This window comes from Ornithodoros turicata, chromosome 1 (genome assembly GCF_037126465.1).
Source record: "Ornithodoros turicata isolate Travis chromosome 1, ASM3712646v1, whole genome shotgun sequence".
In the NCBI taxonomy this organism is placed as follows: Eukaryota; Metazoa; Arthropoda; class Arachnida; order Ixodida; family Argasidae; genus Ornithodoros; species Ornithodoros turicata.
The window spans coordinates 30740281-30757878 of NC_088201.1; the positions used below are offsets into that span (position 1 = coordinate 30740281).

At 46.7% G+C, this 17598-nt stretch overlaps 3 protein-coding genes across 4 annotated transcripts in view; 1 reads left to right on the top strand and 2 right to left on the bottom strand.

Annotated features, from left to right (window-relative positions):
- The window catches only part of LOC135377855 (uncharacterized), a 250025-nt gene that overhangs the window by 172394 nt on the left and 60033 nt on the right, over window positions 1–17598 (bottom strand). The gene's annotated exons all lie outside the window — the stretch shown is intronic.
- LOC135377854 (PH domain leucine-rich repeat-containing protein phosphatase 2-like) overlaps window positions 1–17598 on the top strand; it is a 95467-nt gene that overhangs the window by 19631 nt on the left and 58238 nt on the right. The window contains exon 1 of one of the 2 annotated variants that reach the window (XM_064610565.1): window positions 12506–12717. The exons of the other annotated variant lie outside the window; for it this stretch is intronic. The gene's annotated coding sequence lies outside the window, so the exon portion shown is untranslated. Of the gene's footprint in view, window positions 1–12505; window positions 12718–17598 lie in introns of those variants that run through there. 2 annotated transcript variants of the gene reach the window in all.
- On the bottom strand, window positions 13847–17249 carry LOC135377856 (heat shock transcription factor, X-linked member 4-like). The gene is made up of 2 exons (XM_064610569.1): window positions 16440–17249; window positions 13847–15033 (listed from the first exon to the last, which is right to left on the bottom strand). The coding sequence occupies exons 1-2, from the start codon at window positions 16935–16937 to the stop codon at window positions 14197–14199; spliced, it is 1335 nt and encodes a 444-aa protein (XP_064466639.1). The 5' UTR covers window positions 16938–17249; the 3' UTR covers window positions 13847–14196.

Here is a 17598-nt window from a genome sequence, read left to right on the forward strand (position 1 = left end):
CACTGCGCGATACGTCTTTCGATGTGCAAACGGTTTGTTTGGATGTTTTTTTAGCTAAGCCAGCGCGCACTTCACTCGAACCTGCGTTCCCTACAAACTACAGCGAGCAGAGTGGGGGAAAAAAGGAAGCGCCCGCAACTCCGAAGACGACGCGTAGGGTAGGGAGAGGAGAATGGGACGACCCCATTTTCAGGCCGGGCTGGGAAGGTCGATGGCAGGTGGGCTGGCTCCTCCGAGTCTGGCTTTATAGGGAAAAATGCGAAGATGAAAGATTAATTTCTCGCGAGAGAGCGCCTTTGCAGTCTTAAGTGAGGAAGGATTTTTATGCAGACAACAAAAAGGCGGGAGAACGAGTGCAACGAAGTGGCATTTAGGATTCCACGAAGCCCTCCTTAATTCGGATGGGGTAACTTCGCCAGTCCTACTGGCGGTTACCGTGGTACAGGGAGCATCCAAATGAAGGCTACTGTGGGATGCTCGCATGTTTTCTGTGGTGGGTAACCCTCCTCTCTTAGACTACACGAATCCCAGAGAAAGAGGGACTGCACACTAGAGATTCTGCACGGGCCCGGGCCCACGACCTGGCCCTTATTGGCTGTGTGACAAAATACGCCAGGGGCCGGGCCGGGTCCGCGCCGACAAACATGCTTCCGAGAGTCTAGCTCAGCCGGGTCACGCAGCTAATGCCACACGACGGAGGACTATTATTTAATATCATCACATGCTTGCGTCATTCCTGCGCATATATTTGCAAAAGCAAGCAAATGACACTGCATTGTGCGTATGATTCGAGCCTCAAAGCCACTTCACATTGCTCCTGACTCCTCACATTTTTCACAATCACGTTCGCAAAGCTTAGTGAGAGGAGTAGGGATTGTGAGAAGGAGTTTGCCGGCAACATCCTCTACCTCCACAAAAGCTTGTACTGTAACGATAACGCGCCTGCCCGCATGCTTTCTGGATTTCTTTTTAAATTCCGTGTTAGCGCCGCGAAGCAACTGTGGCTATGAGCGGCGTACAGACGTGGACAGATGGAGAGAGGACAGCAGGAAGGAGTGGGGGTTAGTATGCGTTCAGGGGGAACTGTGCCGACATTCGTCTGGAAAGTCTTCGGAAAACCCAGGGAAAACCTCAGACGGCACAGCCGGTGACAGGATTCGAACCCGTGTCACCTCCCAGTCTCGGCGTGGAAAGCAAACATCGTAACCACTATGCCACGGGAGCTGGTCGTTCTGGATTTAATTTGGTCTCGTGCAGTTGCGGTGTGTTAAGTGTTTGTGGCCTTGTCTTCCCTTCTTATGAATGCACCTATAAATTTGTTTAATAAGCGCTAGAAACGCATAACTGGAAATGCTACGCCGGGCTCAATTCGCTGAGTCACCGAGCCGAACCGAGTTGTGCTCACTGGGCCACCGGGCCGGGCCGGGCTGCATAAAAATTGGAAGGCCCTGGCCGGGTCGGACAATTATTCGATGCGTCCGGGCCTCGTCGGGCCCGGAAAAGTCGGCCCGTGCAGAGCTCTACTGCACACCCCCTCCCTCTCCTGTACCATCATCGTCTTCCCCTCTCAATCTTTCATCCCTCCCTTTCTTCCTCCCTTGGTGCAGTATCCAGCCGCCAAACCAGAGCAGGCTAACCTTTCCCCAAACATCATTCCCTATAATGGAAAGTAATTGTTTCAATTGTTTGAACTGAACTGAATTCAATTCAATTCAATTCAATTGTCTGAATTCAAAGCAATTACCTACCCATTGGAACCTACGGGGCTCAATTGCCCTTAGGTTCTATTTTTGAAGCAAACGGACGACAAATACGGTAGTGCGAAATGGGCCTAATGCTGTACGAAAAACACGGACGAGAAAAACGTTAGTGTGAAACCGGCCTTAGAAAAACGTCCCGAAAAAACTAGCGATGCGCGGCAGCACCCGTGAGACGCGGTCACGCCCCATAATGACGTCTAAATATGAGGAGCTCTCATTTGTTGCTGCTCTATGCTTATTCGACAGAACTAACTGCGGCTATTCTGTCTGTGTTGCTGTGTATACCAACCAAAAAGACAGCGCAGTGACTGTTTTTCTCCATGCTGTACCGTGTCTTTTGCCGCGCATTTTGAAGCTGCATGTCTAATCTTTACATTTCTCTTTTCAACGGCTTCTGCACCGCATGCATATTTTTATAGAGAGGGCGGTAGATAAGAGGAAAATGGTGACGTAAGGTCGCGCCGGTGCGGCCACCTGCTTCATATATTTTCAATTTAGATCTACTGCATTGGATGGATGTGTATTGGATGCGAATACTTGCATATGTAGCGCTTGACTGCCCTGAAATGCCCTTGAGTGTCGGTGCAACACCTCATGTCGTCAACGTGATGTACTACATACAGTAGAGATGAGCGCGCTGAAATGGGACTGCACAGCGCGTGACTTGGCACGCGGACTGACAGTGGAGCTCGTCGTCCCCTCATCTTATCTGCCACTGTCTCGGAAATGTTCTGTGTACTCGTCATACTTTCCAGTGTACAGATATCCGTGTTTCAGTTAGCATATTCCATCAAGGTAAATCCTGCGTTACAAATGCAAGATGCCAGTAGAGGTGCATGCAGTCTGCAAAATGTTTATCCCACTGCTCACTGCAAAATAAACCGCATTCTGTAAAATATCTGCGGAAGTTTCATTGATTCATTTTACACGTTTTTAAGTCACTCAGCGAGCTCTTTTTCATGCTCACGCTCTCATGCACAAGACGCGTATTCTCTACTTGCTATACACCGAAACACAAAAACGTTCCACACAGACGGAAGAACTGGACAAAAATTGCCGACCTAGGCTTTCCCAGCTTCCTATTTTCAAATTCATCCATTTTAGTCAGTCTTTGTCGAATTACAGCCTTCATCTTTTGATCCCCTATTCGCGTCCCAGCGCGACGCATCTGATGACGTAAGGACCTAGTATTGTTGCCACGAAAATTTATATTACACATTTATAGACCTCTGGAGCCATGAAACATCGATTGCGAGCACCGAACGTCGAAAACCAAGAAGGAAATAAATCAAGATACGTCTAAGAACGTTCAAGCAGCATGCAGCATTGAGACGCCGGGTGACTATAATGCCTACTCTGTATGGATAAAGAATTTCATCAGACAGTTCAGATTTTCAATGACCAACATTTCCCTTCTGGATGACATGTTATCAGGACTGGTGGCGACTCTACAAGCTGGCTCCAAACTGCCTTTTCAAAAGAGGGGCTTGGCTCCAGGGTGCGCGATGCATTATGATCGAAAAAGCGCGCAAGGTGAAGGGAACGCAGATATCTGCTAGGCAGAGCCGTATATTAAAAGGGAGTCTGGCCATTAATGGGTCATGCCTATACCTGAAGCTCCGCCCACTTTTTCAGCTTTCCGACCAATGAAGTCTTGAAATATGGGGCGCTATCAATCAGCCTATCCTCACTATTTGCCCCCTTATCCAACATGGGCAGCGCCATTTTGGGTGGCAAGTGGATTGGATGGGATTGAAATGGATAGCTCTCGCAATCTGCAAAATTGGTGGATTTTTGGTGCCAATTTTGATGAGCGCCACCTAGGGAGCGTAAGGCACGTCGGCAATTGTCGTCTGCTTCCGTCGTTGTACCGTTGCCGGCAGAACCACCTGCTGGGACACACTCTGTTGTCGGTAGGATTTTTAATCAAATCTACATGAATAGTTGGAATATAAGAGACAAGAGTATTCATATCCATGAAATCCAGCAGTTAAATATAAGATTGTACAGCACAGCGCTGTTTTTGTTATGTTTTCGTTGTGATCGCCGTGTTCACTAGGCCTAACGCCGGCGACAAAACGTATTATTTTCAGTTGGATATCGATGGATGAGCATAAGTTGAAACTGATTTCCAAGAAATTTATATTAGGATGTACATTTGCAGCGTAAAATCAGGTTAGTCTGTGAAAATTTGTTGTCACGAAATCCCCGCTTCACTGTGTTTGTTTTCGTCGCCAGTTTGGGTGGCAGTATGGTGTCATGGCGATCCCCTTGGTAAAAAGCAAACCAATCAGAGGAACGAAACTGTGATTGACAGGTCGAGCCTCTTTTTGTGACTCCTCCCAATGGCCAGACTCCCTTTTAATATACGGCTCTGCTGTTAGGCAGAGCCGTATATTAAAAGGGAGTCTGGCCATTAATGGGTCATGCCTATACCTGAAGCTCCACCCACTTTTTCAGCTTTCTGACCAATGAAGTCTTGAAATATGGGGCGCTATCAATCAACCTATCCTCACTATTTGTCCCCCTATCCAACATGGGCAGCGCCATTTTGGGTGGCAAGTGGATTGGATGGGATTGAAATGGATACTTCTCGCAACCCGCAGAACTAGTGGATTTTTGGTGCAAATTTGATGAGCGCCACCTAGGAAGCGTAAGGCACGTCGGGAGTTGTCGTCTGCTTCCGTCGTTGCACCGCTGCCGGCAGATCCACCTGCTGGGACACATTCTGTCGTCGGAATGATTTTTAAACAAATCTACATGAAGACTTGGAATATAAAAGGCAAGAATGTTTATATCCATGAAATCCAGCAATTAAATATAAGATTGTACAACACAGTGCCGTTTTTGTTATGATTTCGTTGTGATCGCCGCGATCGCCGTGTTCACTAGGCCTAACATCGGCGACAAAACGTATTATTTTCGATTAGATATCGACGGATGAGCGTAAGTTGAAACTGATTTCCGAGAAACGTATATGACAATGTGCATTTGCAGTGTAAAATCAGAGTAGTCTGTGAAAAAAATTTGTCACGAAATCCCCGCTTCACTATGCTGGCTTTCGACGCCATTTTGGGTGGCAGTATGGTGTCATGGCGACCCCCTTGGTAAAAAGCAAACCAATCAGAGGAGCGAGACTGTGATTGACAGGTCGAGCCTCTTTTTGTGACTCCTCCCAATGGCCAGACTCCCTTTTAATATACGGCTCTGCTGCTAGGGTGCCACTAGCGCCCTCTGTGCGACATTGAGAGTACCATAGCTAGTATTGAGGTACCATAATATCTGCGCAGTACCAAAGCCACCCAAATAAAGAAACTCATACTCCTCCTGTGATTTCCTGAGAAAAGAGTTCGATCCGCGTCCAGAAACCATGCTTACTTTATGTCAGAAAATGGCGCGTGTAAAAAAACATCAACTTCTTCCTCCACACTTCGTTGTCCTCTTTTTCACCCGGACACAACATACTCCCACTCATCAAAAAGAAAAGAAAGAAAGAAATAAACCGAGAGAATATTACGGAGCGTATCGCTGCGGAAGACGCCTATTACGTCGAGGACGCTGCGGAACAACGAAAGGGTCCTGACCGTTACGACTTAGCGTTTCTACCGCTACGTTTGTTGTCTTCAAATAGCTGGCGGAGAGCCGTGAAGCATTACAGGTGCTGGTAGGTCGCCGGCCCAACCTGACGCTGTATTTGTGTCGGTGCACTAAAGGTAGGGGTGCCTTTTGGTTGATTTGTAGCAAGCTTGATTCGGACGAAGTCTCCTCCGCGGAAAATTGACTCTCGAACCTTCTTCCGTTGATCAAGCTTCTCCTTGGAGCGGCGTTGGTAGTCCACGATACCTTGCCTCAAATGACCCATTTTCTCCATAATATCTCCCTCGTGCAACTCCAAGAACGTCAAGACGAGCCCTCATACGCCGGCCATGTAGAAGTTCTGCAGGGGATAACTGTGTGGCCGCATGAGGAGTATCACAGTAAAATTTTTTACGCCCTTCCTGATGTGAAAAGGGTGAAAGGGGACACACCCGAATTACACTTATACTACACTCCACTAAGCACCCGTGTTGGTGTAAAAGGGGTGCAATGTACCCATACACCCCGATCACACTTATGTTACACACCATGTTATTTTGGAACACTCATATCAGTGCAAAAGGGGTGTATGCCGCACAATGTTGAAAGCTCGTGTAGTTTTCTTTTTAATTGTAATAATGTTTGTAAGAGTGTGTGTGTGTGCGGATAACTTAGTAGAGATGGACACGAAAAAGATACAGACTACAAGTAATGAAGAGACTTGGGAAGCCGTATAATGATTAAAAACAATTGCTACTTTTATTACATTTAAAAAAACTAAATGGGAAGTACTAGAAATAGATTTACAGTTACAGTTAGGAGTCGACGTTTCGGCAGTCAGCGCTGCCTTCACCAGGACAAACCTTGAAAAGAGGTGACAGGGGCTTCACCCCTGGCTGAAAGGTTAACTGTTGCGGGTGACCACGAAATTAAAATATATATATATGTATGTAAGAAAAGGGCTAACTAGTGTGGGTGATTGTGAAATTAATATACGAAAAAAAAAAGTAGAAAGAGCCCCAGATTACGAACAGCTAGGAAAAAACAAGGGGAGTTTATTACAGATTACGGGGGAAGTCGACGTTCCGACAGCAGCAACCTTCAACAGGGCTTGCAAATGTCGAAGGCAGGCTGCTGTTGCAGTGTCGACCTGCCCACCTTGTATTTTCTGTTTGTAATCTCGGATCCATTCTACCTTTTTCTTCGCATATATATATATATAGATTAGAAGTTTAGGAGGGCGGTTGACCACGAGAATGAAATATATATATATATAAAGTACATAAATGTACTTGTGCAGTGTTCATGCGAGAAGAGCGTACATGTGATATAATGAATGCTAACTCAGGCTTCCATAATAGGTTCAAGCGGAAGCACTTGCATAGCTCGCTAAGCTCTTCTAAGCTCTTGGAGTGCACAGCTAGCTAAGCTCTAAGAGACCAGCTCCCGTGGCATATGCTGGTATACGCTTTCCACGCCGAGACTCGGAGGTGACACGGGTTCCAATCCTGTCACCGGTTGTGTTGTCTCAGGGTTTCTCTGGGTTTTCCGAAGACTTTCCCGACGAATGTCGGCACAGTTCCCCCTGAAGTCGGCCCAGGACGCACACTAACCCCTCCTGTCGCCCAGTCCTTCCTGTTGTCCTCTCTCCATCTGTTCACGTCTGTACGCCGCTCATAGCCACAGTTGCTTCCCGGCGCTAACACGGAAATAAAAAAAATAGCTCTAAGAGTCTAGATAGCTAAGATGCTCACACTTGCAAATGCAGGTTGCAGTGCAACTAGTGTTCCGTGCATTTTGGGAGCAAGCCTTTTTTTTTTTTTTAGAACCTGCCATTTTTTTGGGTCAATACACCCAATAAACACCCTTCTTTTGGGTGCAATATGTGACACACCTGTTACACCCATCATTGGGGTGTAGCATTTACACTCAAAAGGGTGTGAGTTATCTAACACTCATTTTACACTCAGAGGGGTGTAAATAAATTTACTGTGATACTGCGATATACACCCAGGAATTCTAGGTCCTGATGAACGTTACCACGGGACACAAAAATTGTCTAAATCTAGTCCCTTAAAGGGAAACTCCGGGGCAATCCGAAACTATTATAATGGCTTTGTAAATAAGTTCAATACATTCTTCGGAAATGAGAAGCAAAACCTTCAAAAGACATACGCGAGGAATACCGGTGAGGTGAAGTCCAGTGTTGTTGGACTGCTTTTCCGTGGAGGAGCGCCTAATCGCCCAAAGGAAAATATTATTTTTCTATCTATATGTGCCACTTGGGGATAAGAAATTGTATTCACTGAAATATCATACGATACTGATAGATGTCGCACCTGAACACGTTTTTGGTGCGGAGTCTCCCTTTAACCCTTTAACTGGCGCAAATAGAACGCATGGTCAAATAATTTTTTTAATGCATTTATGAAGCTTCAACAAGTCATAAAAGTGTAGAAATACAAGCGCCAGGTCGCTCCAACACTCCGTTTAGAAATTTCCACAAATTTGTGGAAATTGTGAAAATTTATACAAATCGGATGTCAGTGAGCTCAACTGGTCCGAAGTACGTTGATAGACTGGTAATCAATGCCACCAACCCTTAGAAACAGCTAATAACAACATGAAGCTTCCACCGAAGCTATGTAATTCTCACTCACTGTATTACCCCTGAACTGGCACCTCGACAATTTTGTAGAGTTCGGAAATGTGTGTTAGCAGAGAGCCCAATAAAACAAGAGAGATGATTTTTTTTTCTGTACGTTCTACAAGGGCCATATTATTACCAAAAAAAGTTTGGATGCATTGCCTGATCTCTGTCGGCGGAAATGCTCTGCACAAAGACGCTCGTTCTCCAAAGTATACACAGTAAACTTTTTTACACTTTTTTGGTGTAAATGGCTTGTCCCATGGCGCACACCTTTTTGGTGTTGCCTTTACACTCAAATGATGGGTGTTTTCTAATGCACCCTTTAGTTAAGTGTATTCCAAATAAAACACTGTTATAATGGGTGTTTAAAAACAAAAACACCCTTAAAAGAAGAGTATTCTATTGAAAACACCTTTTATGATGGAATTATTTGCTAGCGATGGGGTAGATTTGCTAGGTATGGGGTATCCAGCAATGGGGTAGAGTATCGCCTGTGGCGATGAAACTCCCCACTCTCCAAGGTCGCAAATAAAGTTGTTGTTTTGTTTGCTAGCGAATATTCCCTCGCAAATAGTGTAATAGGAGCTTCCGCGGCAGCATACCGACACCACTGGCCGAGACACACAGTTCGACGTTCTTGCTTCTATGGCAAGCAGCACCGCGAACGCGGTAGACTTCCAGCCGTGGTTCCACCGTAGAACCTAAACCGGAGTGCAATGCGTCGCAGGCACGCCTCGTTAGCTTGTTAACACTGTGGGACCAACGTGAGTGCAGAGGCATAAAGAGACCTGGGGCACCCTCAGTAGCCTATATTGGCGTGTCGGATGTATCATATACTGAAATAAAATTTGTTGGGGCACGTTCGTTACATGTGGTGTGGCGGGAAACGTTTGTAACGGTGGCGGGAATGTGTTTTTGCAATTAACACCCACGCTTGCAACGAGTCAAAGGTATAAGCTAAATTTCTAACATCCCTCCCTGTCAAATACTGTGTTTTTAACTCAGGTTATCGTCTATAATGTGATTGCTTGCTGAGCGGAGCTGTGAAACCAGCATAATTTTTCTCTCACGAAATAAAACACCATTTTTAACACCATACTCCCAATTCAAATGGGTGTAAAAAAGGTGCATTCGACGGAAAACACCTGTTTCAACACCCCACTTTACACCCTTAATGATCCACATTGGATAAGACGTGGTGTATGTCGATATTACACCTTTAGTAATGCACTTTTTGCACTCTTTGTGGAATAGAAAAGGGTGTTTTTATAAGAATACACTTTGTTTGAGCAAATAAAGGTGTAAAATGATTTACTGTGTAGCCCGCCATATCCAAAGCGCCGCAACTTTTGGCGCGCGATCGTAGTCTTCTTTTTTAGATGCCACCCGTGACACCTATCGTCACGATACTTAGTCAAACAACAGAACATTGTTTCAGAAGTAATATGTAGGTGTCGGCACTCTTCAATCTCTCTCCTCCTCAGAGAACGCCGGTTTTGAACATCATCAACAAAATTGTTGAGCAAACAGTTAACGGGTTAACACCCTATTAAACCGTTCGATCTGTCTGTCCATTAGCTTGAGGATGATACACAGAGGTGTGACGTAGATGTATTCCTGTCTTGAAGAAAATTCTTGAATATGTGAGATTGAAATTGAGGACCATGATAGAGACGATGACTTCCGGGTACCCTTCCCGTACGAACAGACGCTTTGAGAAACTCTATGATGCCGTCGATGCAGTCTTCACCTCAGGCCATTTGGAGGAGGAGTCTACCATGGAGACGGCGAAACGATATCTTAATGTCAAGGCGTTGAAGGGTCCTACTACATCGATGCCTATCTGCCTCCATGGTCCAGCAGGAAAAGTAACTGGCTGAAGGGGGCTGGGTGGGCAGCAGTGGTCTTGCCCGTACTCCGACAGATCAGACAATCACGCGCATGTTCCTCAACCTGCTTATCAAGCCTGAGCCACCAGTACCTCTGCCAAATCCGCTATTTAGTACGGACTATTCCAGATTGAGATCCCTGGCCGAGATCGATGACCCGCTTTCGCAGACGCGAAGGTGTTACGACCTTGAAACGGTGTTGTAGTAGCCCATCGAGCAACTCTTATGGTTTGGCGACCACTACCCTGGGTGGACAGTATGCAATCAAGGTTTGATGGTCCGTGCACAAGGTGAAGCGCCGACTGAACAGAAACGTGTGCCATCTTTCACAATCCCAGAGGCAGGCTAAAGCTTCCTTCTCTCCTGTTGAGTAGCCGGCCTCAGTGGAAGAAAGCGTGCGAAGGCACTCAGGGTGCATTTGTTGCAATACGGCACCTAGGCCGCAATTAGACGCGTCAACTATTGTGCGGAGAGAGGAGTCAAACGTGAGCCGAACCCAGTCATTGATGACGTGCTTTACCCTGGAGAAAGCACTCTCTTGTTCCGTACCCCTGACAAAAGAAACGCCTTTACGCAGCAACTTGCGTAGGGGCGCTCAACCTTTCTAGCGAAGTGCGAGATGAACTTGAGACAATAGGCGGCCATGCCCAGAAATGACCGTAACGCAGTGATATCTTCCGGGACTGGGGTTTCAACGATAGCTTGAATTTTGAACTTTGTTCTGGTCTCATGCTGCCGCGAGTCAGAATATGCCCCAAGAAACTTGTCTCTTCGTCCCGAAAGACGCACTTTTTTTTTTTTATTCAGACGCCTAGGCGACGCAGAACACTCGAGAGGTTGCGATCATGTTCCTCCTTTGCAGGTGCAAAAACAAGAATGCCATCGAGATAATGAAGTACGCCAGCACAACCATCCAGAACGATTGAAAACACCTTTTGAAATGCTACGGCAGCAGATGCAAGGCCAAAGCAAACCCTCTTGTAGCGCAAGAGGCCATCATGCGTAATGAAGGTATGTAGGTTCCGGCTTCCTTCATCTAAATCGAGGTGATGGTAAGCAGATGAGACGTCCAATTTCGACAAGTATTGTGTCCCTCCAAGACTGTGGAAGAAATCTTCCGGGTGGGGAAGTGGATGACTGTCCGCCACAATCGCTTCGTTGGGTCTTCGGAGGTCAACGCAGAGTCGCAGTTCAACAGTTTTCTTCCACCACAACGATCGGTGAAACCCATTCGGATGTATCGATTATTTCAATGATGTCTGCTTCCTCCAGTTTGCGCAGCTCTGCACAAACTTTTTCGCGAGCCTCCAGAGGAAGGCATCTGAACTTCTGCTGGACTGGACTGACAGACGACTTTATTGTCACTTTGTGGGATAATCCTCAAACGCATCCCAGAGTTTCAGGAAATAAATTGGGGAACTTCTCCGTAAAATCATCAGCATACCGTGACTCTGTACCTGTAACTCCGTAGCAACGACCCTCTGCTGTGTGGTGCGTCATATCCAACGAGCGAAGAATGTACATTCCAAGGATCACTGTATCGGTCCTTGTAACGTAGAAAGACCAAGCAGCAGCACGGTTGCCAAACGTTACCGGTACCCCAAACATACCTTCTACGGGGATCGTAAGGGAGGCGTCTGCAGTCCTCAGAGGATTTTTTTTGAATTTTTTTTGAATTGCCTCTTATAAAGAGGTAGCGGCAGTAAAAAACCGAGGAACCACTGTCCACGAGCAGTCGTAAAGGCTTGCCGTCGATGTGTAGATCGCAGAAGAAGGACGACTTCTTTGTAGACGACACATTCAGAACAGAGTCGTCGACATGGTGTACCGACTTCCGATCACAGGTTGTACCTTGACAGACAGACGCGTAAAGTCCCTTTTGTTCCTTGCCGGGCAAGAAGAGTTGTTAGCCATGTGTTTTGAACCACCGCATCGAAAACACATGCGTCGTCTAGCAGGCGTGCTGTTCTTTGAACGGCGTATCGCCGACACCATGTGAGCTTTACAATTTCGCTCGACAATACGACTGATTCTTGCAGAGTTTGTTCCACTTGCTTGGCGGTAACCATAGCCTCATCTAATGCGAGATCCGGTTCCAACAAGAGACGATCCCTGATATCCTTCCTTGAAGTCTTCTCCACTACTTGGTCGCAAATTAGCTGATCAGTGAGCGTACCGAAGCTGCATGATGATGCAACGTCTCTTAGCGCTGCAACGTAATCTTCAGCAAATTGGGAACGGGACCGCAATTTATATCGCTGGACGCGCATAGTTCGGCATTTCGGGCCTCGATTCTCACGATCACAATCGTCTGATAAGGCGTGAGTTCGGGCCTTGCTACGAACTCACGTGAAGGTCGACATGGCATATCGGTGAGTTCGATCATGCCGCATATTAGCGCACTCATCAGATAACGTCACACCTGCTCTGTTTACAAGTATGATGTTATCTGGTGAGTGCATTAATATGCGGCATTATCAAGCTCACCGATACGCCATGTCGACCTTCACGTGATTTTATAGCAGGGCTCGAACTCACGCCTTATCAGATGATTGTGATCGTGAGTTTCGAAAGCCCGAAATGCCGAGCTATGCTGGACTGTCCTGTTAACAGATGCCATGAAGCGAAATCTTAGTTTCGCAACGGCTGCGTCGTAAGTCTCCTCCACCAGAGCTGTGCTAGCAACTGAAGCAGATGCAGTTGAAAAATGCTCAGCGCCAGAATCCTCAGGTCGCACTTGAGGAAGTTGCCCAAATTGCTTCTGCCCCTCCATACCCAGGCAGCTGAGCAGAATTCCAATTTTGCGTTGGCTGTCGAATGCATCTCCACCGCAAGCGTACAGGTACGTTTCGAAGAGTATGAACCATTCGGTCCCAGGTAGAGCAAGTTTCTCAGGCGAGGGAAGGAAATGTGGCGGCTGATGTATGTTCATTGCAGGCTGCGTACTCAACGGCTGTCGGTGGTGGTTATATGCTGGGGAAATAGTCGATCCGCGACCCAGAAACCATGCTTACTTTATTCCAGAAACGCGTGTGCCAAAACAGCAGCAACTTCTTCCGCCATGATAGGCAAGCCTGAGCGATGGGCAACTTCTTGCTCCACACTTCGTTGTCCTCCTTTTTCACCCGGACACAACCAACACCACATAGAAGACTCTAGTGTCTATAGGTGGTGTTGACACAACAGCTTCGCTACGTGGACATTTTCAACCGATTGCCGGAGACACGAGGCTTTCTGTGGCTACCAGTGGTTGCCCATGCGGCTTATGGCGGCTTGTCCCCACGACTGCGGCTGTCGTAGCAGGGTCGTGATTGGCTGACTCAATGACTACGTCACGTCGTTTAAGCGAGCGCATTTTCCGTGTATTCCACGTATGTATTTCCATTTCTTTGCAGATAATTTACTCGGCCAAAATAATTCGTTTTACCGCCAATTACCATCATATGTTCGCCTGAGGTCGATGGGACTAATTAACCTGCCTGATCTGACGTGAAATACAATGAAATGTAAGCAATACGAATTAGAGATATACAAGCTTTCGAGAAAAGGAAACTGAATTGCAGCGCCTTTCGTTATCTTCTTGCAGGTGCTTGTGTTTGGTGATAGTCGTATACGGTATGTAGCAGACAACTCCTGCAGAGCTTCCGAAGGAGGCATTTGACTACTCGACACTGGAGAAAGTTTGGAAATGAATTTAGAGAACACAGACGTGCCCAGAAATAAACCTTGAAACGAATTTTCAGACTGCATGCAAGCGTTATAGCAAGGTTGTTGCTTCGCTGGTCATGGCAGGGAGCAGATAAATGAAGCAACATAGTATCATTGACTACACAAGTTTCTTCAGTGGTACGTGAAAAATTATCCGAATTCTGCTAAAAAAAACGAATGTTCATCCTTCCGTATAGGAATAATCAGTACGGGAAAATGAGCCGTAACGGATTGAGAGATGCTGTAGATGTAAACAAAAGCCAGCCCATAAACCATTTTTATTAACATTAGACTCCTACATGTTGCACGTCATGTCCACTGTATAGAGACTCGTTTAAACAGAACCAACATCACATCGCAGATGAACTGAAAACCACGCAAGAACAAAACAACCAAAGCTACCTAAAATTCAAACCGGAAACCTGTAGGCTACCCTCCTCCTTTTCATAGGAGCATCCAGTGATGTAAATGGATCTAAAAAGACGAGTAGAATGTATTTACACCGTAAATTCGTCTGAAATACGACCCGGCTTATGTTAAAACGCCGCTGAGGATGATTAACAAGTTGAAAAAAAGGAAGGAAAACTATGGAGTGCATAACGAAAACAGAAGCCTAGACATAATACAACGGTACACTACCGGGAGCGGACTTGAGTTGTGATGAACCAGTTGCCTCATCATCATCCCAGCTGGCAAGGATCGCCATGGGAGCGCTGTCTACAACGTCAGCAATTCTTTCTCCAGGTGGCCTGACCCTTGTGGCCTGTGCTGGTCCCACTGCTCCGATGATCTCCTTCGCCATACCAACGGAATCATCTTTCTTGTCTTCCGTCATCAGAATGCAGTATATCTTTTCACTGAGTGATTTATCCATGCGACTTAGAACAGATTCCAGCGTGAAGGAATCCTCCAGCGGAGGTGTACGAACGCGTTCACCCTCGCGACCGTGCTGAAGTGCTACCTTCGGAGATTTACTCGGGTCGAGTAGTTGTCCCATGTCGCCAGCAGCGCTCAAAGTAGGTGACGGACAGCTGCTGCTGTGACTGTGCTGGTGTTGTACTAAGCCTTCAGTTATTCCGACGCTAAAACCGCACTCCCCTCCAGTCCAGCTGTGTATCTTTGGGGTCAGCAGGCTTTCACAGTCTTCAGCTTCAACGTTTTCAAGGACTTGCTCCTGCTTGATTTTATTAGACACTTTAATGACGTCATCTGAGGCGCGGTAGGTGTCGTAGCTGTACTCGTAATCGTCCTCGCTCGATGTAGTCTCACTGGTTGAGTCTTGAGAATACCACGGTATACCTTCCATTAGCTCAGAAGCCCCACCCTTGACTGAAGGCTTCCCCGAAGAACCCGTTGTAGAATGACGATCCAGTCGCGAGAAAGCGTCATGCTGTTTTTCCAGTGCATGGCGTAGAGCCATTTGCCGGTGGCGAGAAGAGAAGTTACGACCCTAGAAAGACGAAGGTTTACGCTTGACACAAACATAATTCAGTATCGGCTTCAAAGCACATCAGCCACTGCACAGAACGTTAGTGGCTAAGAGAGCAAGGCGATGCTCGGTGAACCCAGTCTTTGTGGTGCAGCAGAGAAAGGCTTGCGTTTACCGTTTTGCTATTCCGCTTTCATTCGGTACTGGTTTGTTATCTGTGGGGTATTGTAGCCTGAACAGACAGCATTGTAAAAATACAGGGGTTCTGTTGCACACCCCCACAAAACGCGAGTCTTTCGCACCCCAATGCCTCTATGTCCAAGTATGTGTAATTCGCTTTCCAGCTGACCTTATGTTGTCCTTGCCAAGAAACCGAATTCAACCTCCCCTTGTTATTTTACCAACCACCACCACCACCACCACCAAACGTGATATCACACGCTGTATATTCGAAGGGCAAAGAAGAAGTTCCACAAAAACACGTGATCATAAAGCCAACATCAATTTAACAGGATGAACGTTTTTGCCACGTGGGCGTTAGCTTTCACCCAAGAGTGCAGGAAAGCAAAGGGGGTTACCATAACAACACCTCCCAAACCTCGAAATATGACCAACTTTCCTGGCGCACCCTCTATCTGTATATCTATAGTGCATGCTATTCACAATGCGTTGTTCACCAGGTGACAGGCCAACGAAGACCCGCCCTACGTCAGCGGATAAATTATCGCTTCTAGCATGTTGCGACCTGGTGCCAGACATTGTATGGCAAATTGATGAAAATATCCACTCAAATATCAGATATCGTCACATAATGCACACATAAACATGCATATAGTGTATATGAAGTCCTGACGCACCACACATTCTGAGGAGTGCACTCAAAACTAGGCACACTATACCGGCCGCTTTAGCAGTTCTTTTCAACCATACCACCTCGGCACTGCAATGTTGTAACTTCAAAACGAGCAACGTAATTGAGATAGTCTGAACAACTTCAAATGCTGCATGAAACGCTGCAACTGACAATTCATCATATTAGGTCGCGACTCAATACTGCACAACTGAAAGAAGAGCGAATGAATACCGAATAGAATATACTGACATTTAACAGTTAATACGCATAAGACTTAACATGATACGTTAAGACTGGCTGCTTAAGAGGCGTCAGTCGTCTTGGACCTATTTGCCTTCCAAAGGGGTAGAGGTTAGGATGTCAAGGAATGCGTAAGCACAACTCCGAGGATTTTGATAATGATGAGAAATGTTGGTATTAAACAGCAGCGAAGTGCCTGACTGTGTACATCATTCTCTTTTCTCGTGCGCACGGTTCTGTGCTAGAATGACGGAGATAAATCGCATTTAAAGAGCCCAAACATGATACCTCCATAGAAGCACATATGACCGTGTCGATATGAAACGCTACACACCTGACATTGCATGACCCTGGAGCCATCCATACCAACGTGATGCGACCTACCCGACGATGACTGCGTCGGATCATCCTTATGGTGCAGCATCCTTGCACGCAGGGCTCCCGTCTTCCTCGTAACTCCCTGTAGTAAATCTGGCCTCCCACGAATAAAGGAGTCGTTCCTAAAGATATGCACGTCCGCATTTTCGGGGTTACCGACGGAGACCCGGTAGTGCGGGCTCACTTTTCGAAAACCGTACAGGTTCAGTTGTCGAATGAAACTAGTGATGTTACTCGTCTTAAAGATATCCAGCCTGTTGTCGAGGTAGTCCACCTGGAACTTGGTATAGTCGATGACCACTGCACTGCCGTCCGAACTCCAGGATATTGCTCCGGACTTGCACTCGTTGACGATTTTCCACAGTTTCTTTGGGAACCTCAGCGTAAGCAACGACTGGTCTTTGGGGGATGTGTTGGACAACGACAGCTTCTTGGATACCTCGGACGGAAACATGGAGGCTGTTCTTGCGTTCCAAAGGAACGTGCGTTCTTGGAAGGGGATTTTTGGAATGCCGCGTCGCTACTGGCGTCTTTTGCTCGCTGTTCCGCTTACGTCGCTGTCTTCGTCGTTTTCTTCATCGCGCGATATTTGGCGGTCTTTTTCAGTTCTCTCAACGCTTTGTTCGCAGTTGGAACGTCGCATAGCTACGCATGCTACGAACATAGCGAGTCTTGTTTGTTGCTGAATGAAGACAGAGCTTGCTGACGACCAAGTGCTCGACCTGCCAGAAGAGAGGAACAGTGATGCGCCACTGCCGGGAATGGCTGTCGCTGCATGGAATCCTCATCTTTCTCTTTGCGCTTTCCAGGTGGCGTCTGGTTGCTGCACGATTGCTATATTTTAAACAGTAAGTCCCACTCAGATAGCAAAAGCTGATCGCCAGTTTTCTGGCCAACACAAAGTCATATCCCGCGGTAAATTGGCGACACCTTCCTTTATTTCTTTTCTTTTTCTATTACTCCTGGGATATGACCGCCATTCGAGCACCTCACTATGGAGGAGCCCTGCTTTTGATAGTGTTGTGATATGATTTCGTGAATGGACGGAATTAAAGATAGCTTCAAACTGGATGTTCATCAGTTGTTTATGCCGGTATCTGAGCATCCCATCAAAC

Excerpts from the sequence above, each read along its gene's own strand:
- LOC135377856 (XM_064610569.1), bottom strand. The coding sequence starts at position 16,937 with ATGTTTCCGTCCGAGGTATCCAAGAAGCTGTCGTTGTCCAACACATCC. Across the intron at positions 15,034-16,439 it reads CCAGGGTCATGCAATGTCAG|GGTCGTAACTTCTCTTCTCG; the intron begins GTGTGTAGCGTT and ends TCGTCTTTCTAG.